This window comes from Anoplopoma fimbria, chromosome 23 (genome assembly GCF_027596085.1).
Source record: "Anoplopoma fimbria isolate UVic2021 breed Golden Eagle Sablefish chromosome 23, Afim_UVic_2022, whole genome shotgun sequence".
Taxonomy (NCBI): domain Eukaryota; kingdom Metazoa; phylum Chordata; class Actinopteri; order Perciformes; family Anoplopomatidae; genus Anoplopoma; species Anoplopoma fimbria.
In genome coordinates, this window is record NC_072471.1 from 15536157 (window position 1) to 15552167 (window position 16011).

Here is a 16011-nt window from a genome sequence, read left to right on the forward strand (position 1 = left end):
AGAGCCAGGGTTACTGTTATAAATCAAGCCTGTGCTTTCCTAAGACCACTTGTCAAAATGCCTACTGTGGAAATAAATTTGAAAAATGGCTGGTTGGATGACTTCTAATGTTTCCCAGGGATTAAATCATCTAAACTTGTTGAATTAGCATAATGAGCTATTTTAAGTCAATCAAGCCTTTTTTTAATGTAGTGCGTTTTATTTTTCAGAGCTTGAGGCTAACATATTTTCCTCTCATGTACAAAACTTATATTATAGCGTTATAAAGGTGAACGTGTTAGCAATCAGTTAGCTAATTAAATACATAGCGGCTACGGAGCAACAATAACATTTTGTGTCCATCAGGCGAATAGTATTCTACCTGTGTTTACCAGATAGTGGTCTGTCTGTTGTTTGGTACTGGGTAAGTGGAGTACATTCTTTAATAATAGCTTTTTTTCCCGCTGAAAATAGCCACTGTGTCCGAAAAATGGCGCTGATGAGAGCCGTGAGACTGAACCGAAAACGTTAAAGTGGCGGGCCGAGAAAAACAAAACTGAGAACTCCAAGAGCGGGAGAACGCTGCAAGATGAGGTGATCATTCTGTGGCTTTGTCACCATGACAACCCCTTTTATACGCAGGTGGACGTCTAAATGGATGTTAATACAAAATATTGATTAGTGCAGCTTTAAGTTACATTAAAACACACTAATTTGCCAGTTTATTTGCTGCACCTAGCTAAAACTAAAGCAGTCTAATACAGCAGCCCTGCCAAAAAAATGAATAGTAATGCATTGTACTGATTTATTTCTAATATTTTGTCGACACCCCTCTAAAACAAAATCAATATTTGAACATAACCTTCACAAAGTCAAATTGATTGCATATCTGTGTATTACACTGCATGAATCCAGCGTGGTGAACCGAATAAACTAGTAACTGATTGTACATCTTTTCAGGAAAACCAAATGTGCTTTACATTTGTCTATGGTTGATTGCAGAATGGAGTTCCTCTTTGGCCAAGCTTTGTATTTACTGGTTCTGATACTGAAGCTCAGCCTCCAGCACCGCAGGCCACACCAGGACGCCTCCTCCAGGTCTGGCTGGTTTGTTTACAGCACGATTTAATTATATATAAAAAATAAAAACGGTGATTAACGTACAACAATCCCCCACAATATGTGCTCCGTGCACTGTTTCCCGTCCACAGCCTTCCACCCGGGGAGCTGTAACTCTTCATCACACCAGCTCTTTCCATCTCACTGTAATTGCTCCATCAATCCAGATAAGAAAAAAAAAAAAAAAAAAAGAAATGAACTGCCCTGCACTGTGCATGCAGAGCTCATTTGGCTGCCGGCGTAAAAAAAAAAGTGCAATCAATTTCTAATGTTCTAGTTTACAGCACCCACCAGACTTGACAGCCGAACCAATACACGACAAGAAGTTTAATGGTGTTTTTTTTTTTTTTTTTTTTTTTACAGCAACAGTCTACAGTGATGCATGATGGGAAAACAGGGCTGGAAAAAGAGCGCCTGGAGCGGCTCGGAGCAATGAGCGTGTCGAAACTGCTCTGGGGGATATTGGAGGGGGAGAGATGGAGGAGCAGGGATGGGTGGGGGGGGATGAAAAAGGTGAGTCAGTGATGAACGGCTTTAGTATTAAAGAAGTCTGTCACAGCCTCACAAACAATAGTTCATTTTTTCGAAGGACAATATTTGGGCTGCAATAAAGAAACATAACTGATTATGCGCGCTTATTTCAAAATATAAAAGCAGGCATTCTATACAGTGTTTTTTAATATATCCCCTTACATGTTTTTTCCCCCAACATAAACAAAACTAATCATTCCCCTCCAAACACAGAAATGAACAACTAATCGACACCGCAGAGGCCTCCCGTTCCTGTCTCACCGAGCCATAACCATCGGCCAGCCTGCTCTCAGCGGCGTTGGAGGCGGAGAACGACGAGACAGAAAATGAATCCTTGAAGAGTCGTTTACACGATCTGCTAATTCAACATGTTCCATTAGACTAACACGGGGGAGCTATTGGAGAAAGCCCGGGTACATGGTGCACAACTTCACAGGCGGGCGTGAGAGAAAACAGGACAGAGGGTAAAGAGTCTCTGCATGCAGGAAACATGATGTGGAGGATTGGTGATGATAGCAGCTGTGTCACTGTGGAGCGTTCTGCTCTTCCTCCTCCTCCTCAGAATCTTCCTGTTGGCTTTTCTTCTGTTAAAGAGAGGATACAGAACAGGAGACGAGATTAAACTTCAAGGTTAAACCCGGTTTCACAATTTTATAACAAATCCTATTTCTGACCACACCTGAGTGTAGTATATTCACAAAGGGGAAACTGAATTTAATTCCTACATCCAACCCCAATGCCAGACAACAATGTCAATAGCGGACAAAGTCAACATTGTTATTCATGTTACGATCTACAATATCGGTGCATGGCAACAACAGTGTGGTTTACGTTCTCAAACTTAAAAAAGAAATGAAACCCCATTATTTCTTTTTTTCAGTGAACTATCCCCTGAAGTTAGTGATGAAATGTAATCATGGATGTGATTGCGTGAATGCATTTGTTGCATTGAAGTTAAATTTAGATTTTTATTGAAATAAATATGGTAAAATTGTTTTAGAACTGATGTATGAATAAACTTAAAAAAAAATCAAATTTAACCACTGCAGTAATCCACAGTACCCCTAGGGGTGATAGTACCCCTATTTGAGAAACACTGTTTTAAAAAATAGGGATTCAAATATATGCAAAACTAAATAAAAAAATATACGTTTCTTCTAATGTCAAATGCCAATCATCTTTTCTTGATGTAAAACAAAATATGATGTGTGCGCAAGTAAGCTAGTACAAATCCAATTTCATCCAATATCATGGCATCCATCAATCAATCAATCTGTAGCTTTTAGCGACAAGGGAGGTGTGTGTATGTGTGTGTGTAAGCCCGCCCACTATTGCGCAGTCCAATCCAATCCGAAGGATATAAATGGTGGCAACACTGAGAGTGAATGAATATTTATGAAACATTTATCTAATAAAAACTGTGTTCTTTGTAGCTATACTTGAACAGAGGCAATTATATTTCCTCTTCAAAATGCCCTCAAAGTTCTGGATAACGGCTGGGCGCAGGTAATGAAAAGTGCATCATTTCAGTGCCATTTCCTCCCGGTTTCATTCAGTATGTACTTGTTGTGTCCCAAGAATCCCTTCTGCAAGGGCACTCCGTTTGAAACCAGCGTAGGAATGGCGAACGTGCCACTGACAATGCATACCTCTGAATAAAAAGCTAACAAATGAGGGTAAATAAATGTAATTCCTATAGCAGAATAAATATGATCAAAAATGGGTTTGATATGATGAAAAGTTTAGAATTGGAACTTTAGATATGTTTGAGGTGTGGTTAGGGTTAAGCAAATAGGATGGGGCACGAACTCCAGTCTCCTGCATGAGTCAGTCTAAACACTCTTATATAACTAGAATTACCGCCTGGTGGTTTGGTTCAACCTTGACTCAAGGTCAAATTTGAAGAAATTCTCCCCAGGTGCTCCTGAGAGAATTAAATGGGACCATACAGACTTGAAACTAGTGACTGACGCCATAAACTTATGCTTACAATGTTTACTGAGGTAATAAATCAAAAGTAATAAGTGGAGAGATTTTCTCATAGACTTCCATACAGTCAAACTTCTTTTGGAAACCAGAGGAGTCGCCCCCTGATGGCCATGAGAAAGAATGCAATGCCTATTGGCTTCACTCGTCAGAACCAAAGGATGCCACTTTGTTCCCTAACAACATCTTACCAGTTTGAGGAAGTCGATGAGTTTGTAAGCGTCCTCTCCGGTGGAGAGGTCCACAAAGTCCCGTGGGATCCTGTAGCTCAGACAGGGACTGGGCTGCACCGTCACCTCGCTGGTGGTGCAGCGAAACGCAGGGCCTTCCTGCACGTACGGAGAAACCACATAGTTGCCACAAAACACTTTTCAGTAATGATTGACATCTTTTTTTTTTTTTTTTTTTTTTATATGTGTGTGTGTCGTGGTGGCTGACCTGCTGCTGGGCGATTTCCCCACCAGATGTCAGCTCCTCCCAGCTGAACAGCAGCGAGTCCGTCACCTCTCCGAACGGGTTCACGTCAATCAGCCACACCCTCCCCCTGCAACACACACACACACACACACACACACACACACACACACACACACACACACACACACACACACACACACACACACACACACACACACACACACACACACACACACACACACACACACACACACACACACACACACAGTTTCAATCAGTCCGCAAGCTGCGTTTTAAAAAATGTCCTATATCCAAACTCATCAGTGTGCTTACCTGGCTGTCTCTGTAGACGTCAAACACAACTGCAGAACAGAAAAAAGCACTGAGTAAAAAAACTACATATGCAGTCATTTAACAAAAGTTCAACTTTTAATGCGTCCTGGAATTAAATTAAGTTTGAGTGAAAAATTACACATTTAATCAATGTTTCCCTGCATTTTCTGCTGTCCCAATATCCCATTATAACAGTAAATATTTAATTACTTAAAAAAAGTGTGAGTGTGAAGCTCTCCGCGGGCAGAGTAAGAAGCAAAAAAAAAAAAAAAAAATGAAAAGACTCACAGTCTTCGTCCAGGAAGTTGTACTGGATGTGCTGGCTGAAGAACTCCTGGATGGCGTGAAGGATCTGCTCCTCCTGCTTCAGGACGTGATGGTAATGCTGAGTGTAGTCTCTCTGGGAGATGGCTGGGAACAGACAGATGAACCGTTAATCGTTTCTAAATCGGCCTGCTGAGTACAGCTCAAACAACATTACATCAGTAACAATTACATTTTTTTCAAACTAATTCCCATTTTGGACGTGTTTGGCTCAGTTCTGCTGACTGCGTTTTGTCCTGCAAAGCAATCCAGCATGTTTCCCTTTCTCATCCAATTTAGTGGATCGTTATATAAAACACAATGGAGATGTGACGACGGTCTCTTTAGTTAAAACAGTGGTGGAAGAGGAACTCAAGACATTTAAATAGTAAAAGCACTGCATTTAAAATGTTACTCACGCAAAAGTACGAACGTATTAGCATTAAAAAGGTATTTAAAGTAAAGCTCCCATTATACAGAACGGCCCATTTATATAATATAAATTATGGTGCATTAATGTGTAAGCATCACTATAATGTAGCAGCTGGTTAAGGTGGTGCTTCAATGGACTTCTGGGAGATTTAACATCATCTATAATCATCAGAATGTATCAGTTGATTATATTTTGTATTAATAATCTGAGTCAAATTACAAATCAAATGTTTTTTTATTTCAGTAAAAGTACAGTATTTTCTTTCGAACTGTAGGAGATTGGAGTTATAAAGTAGTATAAATACCCAAGTAAAATTAAGAAAAGCACCTCAACATTGGACAGAACTTGAGTGAATGTACTTCCCTCATTGGTTAACAACAATCACTGTTTTCTTAAAACTAATAAGTTGAAGATTTTTCAAAATGTTTGGGGACAAAGCCCAAATGGAGAGGGACGGTGGAGGGTTTTATACCGATCAGTTCGTTTTCTTTGACGAAGCAGCGAAACTCTCCGCCAGGAATCAACTCGCTCCACTTCCTCAGGACCAGCTGTGGACAGAGGACAACGCAGCGGATAACGTGACCATTAGACCAGCCGCTCAAGTACGACTACATTTGACAATGTTATCGGCCAAAAAATATATATACAGAATTTTCTTCAGAGCAAAAAGAACTCTGGGACACTAAAACTTGTATTAAACACCAGCTAATGAAAGCAATATTTAGTAAAAAAACAAAAAATACCTCATATTTTACAGCTGGATCTGGGGAGTCCTGGTCACTACATACAGAGAATCTGCACAAAGAAATGAATGAATGTTAAAACTGTTGAACAGATAAAAAAAAAACTACAATGCATGTTCAGCAGCATCACAAGGGTTTGGGATTTATGATTTTCTATTTACAGCTTGGCTGCTGTGTTGCTGTCAAGAACTTTGCCAGAGAAGTCTCCAACAAACAAGCATACATCACACGCACACACACGCACACACACACACACACACACACCTTCCCTCGAGGCCGTGCGCTGAAGTAAATCACTCGCTGCACTAAATGTTTGTCACGCAGAGCGGAGAGGCGTGAGGTATAAATCTGCATCACAGCAATTTCTGCAGCTGCCACCTCTGTTTTTGCTGCAGACTGAAATAAACATGCCTGCCAAACATAACCAAACCTGGTTGTTGGGTCTCTTTTTTGGGGGGGGGGGGGGGGGGTAGTTGTTATCTAAATGTTAAATATGTGTGTGATGATGATGATGCTGGTTGGCTTACGGCTGGGTGAGGTCGTGGGTGATGAAGTCGGAACTTTTGAAGAGCAGAAATATATCACTGAGGCTGTCACACTGCAGGGAACTGTTCAGAGCGATCCAGTTAGCATCCTGAAAGGGACACACACACACACACACACACACACACACACACACACACACACACACACACACACACACACACACACACACACACACACACACACACACACACACACACACACACACACACGCACGCACGCACACACACACACGCACACACTTAAAACTGGCAGTTGTGCAGGAAGCAATCCTTATTCTTTAATAATAGCCAACAAATCATTTGGTTATGCTCAAATATTGATAAAAATAAGTCATATTGACACACAAATTAATTCACCACTCTGCTCAATATTATTTCACCTACAAAATGACCATTTGAATATATAAATTTCTCGGCTTGAGTCATTTTGAAATCTTGAAGAAAGCTTTGTTTTTCTCACATGCCTCCACTGTGGCCGGAGGAAAAACTGAGAAAGGACAGCAGAACTTTATCAAAATGTCACAATCTCTCTCACACAAAGTTTTGCTGATGTTGTAATGATTGCCTTAGTCTATCTTGGTGCAGGGCAGTTGTGACTGGGGAACTTTCGTTGTGTTTATTTTCCTTTGCATATTTAAAGAGTTATCAGTGGCCTGTAATGTTAACATAGGTTTTGAATTGGGTCTTTTATTATTGTTACTATTATCTTTATTTTCCTTACTTGTGTAAAATGGGGCATGGAGGGGAAGTGACGGGACAGTGAGTTTGTAGCGCGCAGACAGGGGAAGCGGTCGGGGTTTAGTGGGCACAAAGAGCAGGATTTCAGGCGATTGCAAAGCAAATTATCTGAATCGAGCTTTGTGGATTATACATCAGGAAACTTCACTGGACTACTGCAAGAAAAGACCCACCAGCTAAAGGGACTGTGGTGAGACAGCAGGGGTTCTACAGATTCCTGAACAGCGGCGTCTCACCAAGCTTCCACCAGTTAATGATATTATTTAAGGCCTTGGGGATTTATTTATCATCAGACTATTTAAATTCAATTAAGGAACTTTGGGACTAATGTGACTCTGCGTTTGGGGTATAATTTGTGAATGTTAAGCTTGTTTATCATGTTGGAGTATAAGTGCAGCCTTTCGGCTTTTGTTCGCTGTATGCCAACCAGATAGGAGCTTTTTTTCTTGGTTTTCAAACATAGTAGACAGTAAGATTGCAGTGTCCGTCCACACCAGGTATCGGATCTGGCCGTTTACTTAGATTTAGCGATTGTACTTTTCTTCTTAGGTTTTCTATAGTTAGGTGAATTGTTACAACGTTAAATGTGTTAAAGTCCTGATAAATTGACATAAATGGGGGCCACATTTCATCAAGACTATTCTTCGCTTTCTGATTCTCTGTTTGCCATAGAGGCATGTGAGAAAAAAAAGAAAAGTAAAAAAAGTTTTCATCAAGAGCTCAAGGTAACACGGGTGAGTCAGTGATATGCGAATGGTCATTTTGTGGTCAAAGTATTCCTTTAAAGCAGCTGAGGTCAGTATTTTACCCGTGGAGCGCTCCAGTTGAGTTTGGGAAAGACCCGCCCGCCCAGAGCGTTTATGGCCTCCAGCACCTTAGAAGTGAATTCTGGGAACTCAGGAGCCTATCACACACAAACACACACAAAGCCACATCATCGCATGACAGTCATAATTACTGCATTATTAAATAATAAGGTGATGCAGATTTCTGTGAAATTCAGCTAGCAATAACGTATCATAACAGCAGGGGGAATATTTCAAGCTCATGTTAATGCAGATTTCAGTTGTTAAATGTTTTATCAGGTGGGCATTAAATTCGACAGGTTTGTTGGGCCTTAAGAATACAGACATTTTGATGAGGAAAATTGACTCACTGTAACAGTGGTGGTTGTCTCATCATCTGACCACTAGATGGAAGTAGAGAACAAGAAACAGGATCGGAAGGTAAACATTAAATACAGTTCTGTTTAACTTCGTGTTGGAGCTACAAGTAATGTAACAAGACAGGTAATTAATGTAGATAATATTATGACATTGCCCCCTGATAAAAGCCCCTGAAAACAGACTACAAAACTTTACAACATTTGTGTATGGATGCATTTATTCACCAATGTTTCAGTATGAATTAACTCTCAATTTAAAAGATAACTCTCAGAGTTATCCCTACTTTTGAGTAGCCGTGGTAGATCCGCATAAAGCTGCTATCCTAAAAACATTTCAGGGTTAAAGTGACAACCTGACTTCTCAGATAATAGCAGAGGTTTAATTCCTCTCTGCAAAAAACAAAGCATAATACTGCATAGAAATGTGCAGACATCTCTTTTCTCCAGTTGCTTTATGCTTAAATGTGACATATTTTAATATTATGAACAAGTGAAACAAAGACTTGTTTGCTTTCCAGGAAATGTGGCAAAATAAGAAAGCCTTTGATTGGATAAAACAACCTTAGTCTCTGTTCCCTTACCTGAACGTCTTCCTCTTCGTCCGAGTCGCTGTTGTTAGTGTGTGTCTGCTGTGTGTTATAGTCACTGTAGGGAAGAAAAACAATAGACATTATTTGTCAATTTGGCAGCTGCATCAGGGACAAAACAGATCTGAGAATAATAATTGAACATTTCAGATGGAGAAACTGTGTGGTTGGGAAGGAACTGCTGTGACCATAAGAACAGGGTCAATCTGTAGCAGCACTTACAAACAACACAACTGCATCTTACTCTCGATGCTTCTTGAATACAGCTAGTGCCATTCAAACACTAAAGGAGGAGCAGCAACGTGGAGCTGATTAATGGCATTATGTTTTTAATTCATTCCAACAAAGGCAACTTGGACAGAATGTGTGTGTTTGCGTGTGTCAGCGGCCTCATACCTCCCAGAGACTACCAGTGTGCCATCGTCCAGTAAATAGTCTATTACATTCTGAGGCAGTGGGAGAATCAGACTGGAATAAAGAAGAAACATGATACCACAATGTAATACATGTAAACAATACATGAATAGTAAACAACATTAAAACAGGTGAGTGGAAAGAGGAGAAGTATGAAGGAAAAGGATTTAAACACAATTATTTAGCACTTTACAATATACATGTGAAGATAGGTAAGAAGATAGAGAGGGCAGGTTGCTGGTTTCTGCTTCTGTTTGGTAGCTAACGTTAGCTTTTGGCTAAATTGACTTTTTTTAACAGCGTCAACGATTAAAACATTTCTTGCAATATCTGTACAACCGTCTGCTGTCTACCTTTTAATCGTATGTTGCTTGAATATCGGATACCAAACCGAAAATTGACAGTTGACAACTTGCTCCTTCTTCATGCTGCAATATGCTGGAACGGAAGAGAGTCCGTCGGTGAATATCTTCCGACCCCGGATGTTTTGGAAAATGTCGGGCCCACCTTTTAATTTAATTCCTTGACTTTTGAGGTAATACTGCTTTCTATTTGCACAGTTACGAACGAATTTGTATCTATGAAAAAGGTAATTAATAAACAGTCCACGCTGTGCTGCAAGAGTTATGTAAGACATGTTTGTTTACGGAGGGGGAAGACTTTTACAGGTGCACAAGGAAAACCCGCTGACTTGCAACATAGATCGTTTATTAAAGTGAGAAATCCCTCAATGCCTAACATCTGTAACTGTTCATTCTCACTGTTCATACAGCTGGAATTTTTAAATGTGAAATAATTAATCTCGATAACTTGTTAAATAAGCACAATGAACGAGTCAGGAACCAGTATTTTGGGATTCTGGTCAACTTGTTGTCTACTTGCTGTTAACTAACCGTATTTATACATTTATTGTAAATCATTATACAATCTCGCATTACTCCTAAAGCGTTGTATTCATTAGTATGTCATTGAATCCCATATTTAAAAAGGTAGGAATGAGCGAATGTTATTTGGTATTTAATTAAAACATCATCTATTAAGTATGGTCTTTCACCTCATTTAAGGATAACTTTTGCTCTGGCTTATGCTTTAAGATGCTTGTTTAAGAAAGGAGATGCACTTATGACTTCTGGTGACTAGTAGTTCTCTTGAATACCTATGTTGAATACACTTCCTGTAAGTCGCTTTGGATAAAAGCGTCTGCTAAATGACTGTAATGTAATGTAATGTAATGTAATGTAATGTAAAGGTCCTCAGGAGTGCTCCCTGCACTCCTGAGGGCCTTTTTCAACTCTGTGGTGGCATCAGCCATCTTCTATGCAGTGGTCTGCTGGAGCAGCAGCATCTCAGCAGCAGACAAGAAGAGACTCAACAAGCTTGTCAGGAAGGCCAGCAGTGTGCTGGGGTGTCCACTGGATACGGTGGAGGTGGTGGGAGACAGGAGGATGATGGCCAAGCTGTCATCCCTGATGAACAACACCTCCCACCCCATGCAGGACACCCTGGCAGCTCTGTGCAGCTCCTTCAGCCACCGGCTGCTTCACCCCCGGTGTGTGAAGGAGAGGTACCGCAGGTCCTTCCTTCCTGCTGCTGTCAGGCTGCACAACCAGCTCTGCTCCCAGCAGACCACATGACACATGACAATAAAAACATGACAATAAAAACATGACAATACATTATACATTACACTGTGCAATAATAGTTAAAATAGTTTTTTCTGTCTGTAAATATAATATTTCAGTTATTGTTGATTTTCTACTGTTTTTTATTGCTTATTTATAATATGTTTTTTTTTATCTTGTCTTTCTTTACTATGTCTCTTGTGTGCACTTTACTCTATGCTGCTGTAATCCTGTAAATATCCCCGCTGCGGGACTAATAAAGGATTATCTTATCTTATCTTATCTTATCTTATCTTATCTTATCTTATCTTATCTTATAAAACTAGACTCCTCTGACGTTTTCGGTACCGGAGGTGGTGGCAGAGTGACGCCTCACTGCTTCTTTCCTATCTCTGCTACTACCACTGCGTTGGGGTTTCACGTGAGTTTAGTTTAGTTTGCTCCTTTTTAAATGCTGGTCTAAAGCTCCAAACCCCGGTAGCAGCTGCTAAGTGTAAAGCAGCGTGAAGCTGGCGTCAAATAAAGAAAAACACGAATAGAAACGCTAAAATGAAACTGTTATTGGGGGAGTTGAGTCCTGGTTGAACTTGGTTAGCGTTGCCTGACTGTAGCAGCTAATGTTAATTGAGCAACTCATGACCAGAGACGTCCACCGTGAGAACTCTGTGTTTGGTTTAACATGTTGACCTGAAGCTTTCTGACTCGACTTTCCTCCATTTTCAGCTGTCCAGAGAGAAAATGAGCAACTCCGAGGAACCCAAAGTGACTACTGCTCCACACGTAGTGAAAGAAGAGGCAAGTAAACACTACAGGCTTCAAATGTCCCACATGAAGCTGTAATCTACACTGACAGCTAAATGTCGGTAGTGTTCAGTTTTTGAGACCTCTAATTGCTTACTCATAGTCATTTCTTAACAAGTCCATATTATTTGATAGATTTAATGCTTTATCTGTACCCACCAATGAGTATAAAGGTTAAATCTCCACTTTTCAACACAGAGCAGCCACTTCTATATATTTTTTGGACCTACTTTTTCCAAAAGTAGTTAGGATTATCCATTGAGGTTTGAGTATCCTCAATGTTGAGTTCATGAAAACATAAGACACACGTTGCTGTGTACATATTCTCACAATCACACAAATTAATCCATATTGCCCTTTTAGATTTATTGATTAACACATTGCATTTTGGCAGAAACTACCCGTAATGATACCACATGCATGCTTCTCTTTAAGACACTTTCTACCGTTGGTATTGATGTAAGATAAGTAGAGTAGTAGCTCACACTGTAAGTTGTTTCTCTACTGAGCTGTAAAGTATTGTGATCACACAGCAGCTTGTTGCGTTCGGTGACCTTCAGACCATCGTAGCTCTGTGTGTTGACTCTCCGTTTGTTGCAGCTCATGGCAGCAGGGAAATGGCTGAAGCTGGAGAAGACCACATACGTGGACCGTGCTGGAAGCACCAGGTACTGTTCTGTCTTTTGACTGCCACGATCTTCACAATCACACACACCTACCATCTACGTACAGTTTTTCACCCCCCTTGTTTTTTTCGTCCACCAGAGTCTGGGAGACAGTGAAAAGGACAACGAGGCAAACCAACACAGAGGCAGACGGTGAGCGTCTCTGTATACATTTACTGTTTCACCTGGTCAGTTGAGCTTGCAGGCTGTAACGCACTTCTCCTGCAGGTGTTGGAATCATCGCCCTGCTGAAGCGGACTCTCCACAAAGACTGCGTGGTGATGGTGAAGCAGTTCCGTCCTCCCATGGGATGCTACACTCTGGAGTTCCCTGCAGGTCGGAAGGTTTTTCCAAAATGAACTGATTGAAACTCCCTTCAATGAGAGATCCAACTTTTCATGTTTCTTATTCTCATAAACATTTCATTCTTCGCGGAAGACTGTTGGGACTTTTGTCATCTCTTGTAGCCACATCTGTGATCTTTGTTTGTGTTTTTTTGTCTGTGCTGTGCTCAGGTTTGATCGACGAGGGGGAAAGTGCAGAGGTGGCTGCATTGAGGGAGCTAAAGGAAGAAACCGGCTACAAAGGGGAAATAGCGGGAGTCACTCCAGGTATCCTCACACTAAGATTCGCTGTACATGCGATTGCATAAGCTGCTTATTATTACTTATTATTATTGAAAAGCAGTTCCATACTCCATACTGTTCTATCATACAACGCAATTACAGTAGTAATGTTGTTGTTTTGATCACAGTGACCTGTTTGGACCCCGGTCTGTCTAATTCGACCACCCAGATCGTCATGGTCAACATCAACGGAGACGAGGGGGAGAACATCAACCCAACACAACAGCTCGGTGAGAAAGCTTACATTCTCTCTTTGGCATGAACAAAATAAGAGCACTAACGCGAAACCTCACAGCTGTTATATAAAAAGAAAAAAGAAAACATGATTAATTTACTTCTCTTTTTGTTCTTCCCTACAGGCGAAGGAGGTGAGTAATGTTCCTTTTGATTATATCAGAAATAATCATTTTAACTCGTACAGCAAATCAAGCCTCTTTCCTCTCCTTCCAGAATTTGTTGAAGTCATTCTCTTACCTCTTGATGAATTCCAGGTGAAAATAGATGGTAAGGCTTCTGTTTTTTTTCCAGAGTGATGATGTTATTATGAGAGCAAGGCATCCATATCCGGACCAACGCAAACACTCTGACTAATACTGCCTTGTTTTATCGGGGCAGATCTGATGAAGAAAGAAAAAATCGTGGTGGACTCCAAAGTGTACATCTTTGCAATGGGGATGGTTCAGGCCTTCTTTAAGCCGAGGGAGCTCCCCGTCCTGAAGCAGTGAGGGGAAACGTTCGGTTTCACAGGGCTCGCTACACAGGACTGGAAAATCTGTATTGAAAAAAAGAGGACTGGAAAATTGTGATATGAACAGTCGTTGTTGCATTGTGGTTTTAGACGCAGTGAAACCTCATATTTTAATATTTGTTTCTATGATGTAAAATGACCTTCCATAGAGCAAAATGAAAGAAGAAGACACTATTGCAACTTTGTGTGTTAATCAAGCATAACACAAAAATCTGATGATAAAATCAAAGTCTGGAAAAAGCCTTGGATTTGGAAAGTGAACCTATGAAGGAGCTCTGTTTATGTACTGGCCCACTCTTTGCAGTCAGGATGGAGGTACTATTAAACACCTCAAGGACCGAAACATACTCTGGTGGGGCCAGTCGTTTAATTGTTTGCACACTTGAAAACAGAATATGTTTCAGCCTTTAGTCTCAAACGACTTACTTGACCAATAATTTCCTCTTTTTTTTTTTTAAATGACGTGTAGTTTGATGAGAAGCAAATATTATTTTAGTGATCGTAAAACATTCCCAACATACTGTTTTGCCGACTTAATGGAAAGGACAAATAAACCTCAAAACACTTTTTTCTGTAAAAAAAATGACTACTGCCGAAGTACGATGCAATTCTTGCTTCATCTAGTTCGGCGTAATCTTTTTCTCGAGGATAACTTTAAGCAAGCTCACATCCTTGTTCTGGATTTTGTCTAAAGGCATCCTGGGAACAGAAGAAACACCTTAGAGGAAGTAGACAAGCTGTTAGTTACAAAATAACACATTAATTGTGATGATAGTTACATATAGTATTTGTTTGATGTATTAACAGAATGAGGAGGGGTGTTGTTCCTTGTGTAGCTCAACTGTAATGTACAACAGATGCTGTCATGATAAAGGCAGTAACTGATTAATAGGAAACAATAAATGCTGTGCCTCCAACCCCATGGTGCAATTAACTTGACATTAATGCTGTACGTACACTAGCAACTACTGACCAATAAATACATTTGATACTACTTTTGCTTTCAATTTGTGTTTCTGTGTCAAACTGACTACAGCAACAGCTGGGAAAGTGATAGAATAAATGTATTTTCTTCTTGTGCCTGAGCTTAGTAGTAGTATGTATAATGCATATATACTGTATATATAGATGTGTGTGTGTGTATATATATACACACGTGTGTATATATATATATATATACAGTGGGTACGGAAAGTATTCAGACCCTTTAAATTTTTCACCCTTTGTTTCATTGCAGCCATTTGCTAAAATCGAAAAAGTTCATTTTTTTTCTCATTAATGTACACTCAGCAACCCATCTTGACAGAAAAAAACAGAAATGTAGAAATTTTTGCAAATTTATTAAAAAAGAAAAACTGAAATATCACATGGTCATAAGTATTCAGACCCTTTGCTCAGTATTGAGTAGAAGCACCCTTTTGAGCTAGTACAGCCATGAGTCTTCTTGGGAATGATGCAACAAGTTTCTCACACCTGGATTTGGGGATCCTCTGCCATTCTTCCTTGCAGATCCTCTCCAGTTCTGTCAGGTTGGATGGTGAACGTTGGTGGACAGCCATTTTCAGGTCTCTCCAGAGATGCTCAATTGGGTTTAGGTCAGGGCTCTGGCTGGGCCAGTCAAGAATGGTCACAGACTTGTTCCGAAGCCACTCCTTTGTTATTTTAGCTGTGTGCTTCGGGTCATTGTCTTGTTGGAAGGTGAACCTTCGGCCCAGTCTGAGGTCCTGAGCACTCTGGAGGAGGTTTTCTTCCAGGATATCTCTGTACTTGGCCGCATTCATCTTTCCTTCAATTGCAACCAGTCGTCCTGTCCCTGCAGCTGAAAAACACCCCCATAGCATGATGCTGCCACCACCATGTTTCACTGTTGGGATTGTATTGGGCAGGTGATGAGCAGTGCCTGGTTTTCTCCACACATACCGCTTAGAATTAACGCCAAAAAGTTCAATCTTGGTCTCATCAGACCAGAGAATCTTATTTCTCATAGTTTGGGAGTCCTCCATGTGTTTTTTGGCAAACTCTATGCGGGCTTTCATATGTCTTGCACTGAGGAGAGGCTTCCGTCGGGCCACTCTGCCATAAAGCCCCGACTGGTGGAGGGCTGCAGTGATAGTTGACTTTGTGGAACTTTCTCCCATCTCCCTACTGCATCTCTGGAGCTCAGCCACAGTGATCTTTGGGTTCTTCTTTACCTCTCTCACCAAGGCTCTTCTCCCACGATTGCTCAGTTTGGCTGGACGGCCAGGTCTAGGAAGA

General features: G+C 40.7%; 2 protein-coding genes across 2 annotated transcripts; one reads left to right on the top strand and one right to left on the bottom strand.

Annotated features, from left to right (window-relative positions):
• Positions 1–814: 814 nt before the first annotated feature.
• Positions 815–9760, bottom strand: cdc123 (cell division cycle 123 homolog (S. cerevisiae)). The gene is made up of 13 exons (XM_054624668.1): positions 9647–9760; positions 9276–9347; positions 8874–8937; positions 8284–8316; positions 7936–8031; positions 6372–6478; positions 5845–5896; positions 5574–5649; positions 4654–4776; positions 4365–4394; positions 4054–4157; positions 3807–3944; positions 815–2213 (listed from the first exon to the last, which is right to left on the bottom strand). Exons 1-13 carry the CDS (start codon positions 9718–9720, stop codon positions 2154–2156), a joined length of 1029 nt encoding a protein of 342 aa, XP_054480643.1. The 5' UTR covers positions 9721–9760; the 3' UTR covers positions 815–2153.
• Positions 9761–11277: 1517 nt separating this feature from the next.
• nudt5 (nudix (nucleoside diphosphate linked moiety X)-type motif 5) lies at positions 11278–14762 on the top strand. The gene is made up of 10 exons (XM_054624643.1): positions 11278–11336; positions 11639–11710; positions 12317–12384; positions 12482–12534; positions 12610–12717; positions 12897–12992; positions 13136–13237; positions 13367–13375; positions 13458–13511; positions 13623–14762. Exons 2-10 carry the CDS (start codon positions 11654–11656, stop codon positions 13730–13732), a joined length of 657 nt encoding a protein of 218 aa, XP_054480618.1. The 5' UTR covers positions 11278–11336; positions 11639–11653; the 3' UTR covers positions 13733–14762.
• Positions 14763–16011: the final 1249 nt, after the last annotated feature.

Excerpts from the sequence above, each read along its gene's own strand:
- cdc123 (XM_054624668.1), bottom strand. The coding sequence starts at position 9,720 with ATGAAGAAGGAGCAAGTTGTCAACTGTCAATTTTCGGTTTGGTATCCG. Across the intron at positions 3,945-4,053 it reads GGGAAATCGCCCAGCAGCAG|GAAGGCCCTGCGTTTCGCTG; the intron begins GTCAGCCACCAC and ends CCGTACGTGCAG. Across the intron at positions 2,214-3,806 it reads TCATCGACTTCCTCAAACTG|AAGAAAAGCCAACAGGAAGA; the intron begins GTAAGATGTTGT and ends TCTCTTTAACAG.
- nudt5 (XM_054624643.1), top strand. The coding sequence starts at position 11,654 with ATGAGCAACTCCGAGGAACCCAAAGTGACTACTGCTCCACACGTAGTG. Across the intron at positions 11,711-12,316 it reads CACACGTAGTGAAAGAAGAG|CTCATGGCAGCAGGGAAATG; the intron begins GCAAGTAAACAC and ends CGTTTGTTGCAG. Across the intron at positions 13,512-13,622 it reads ATTCCAGGTGAAAATAGATG|ATCTGATGAAGAAAGAAAAA; the intron begins GTAAGGCTTCTG and ends TTATCGGGGCAG.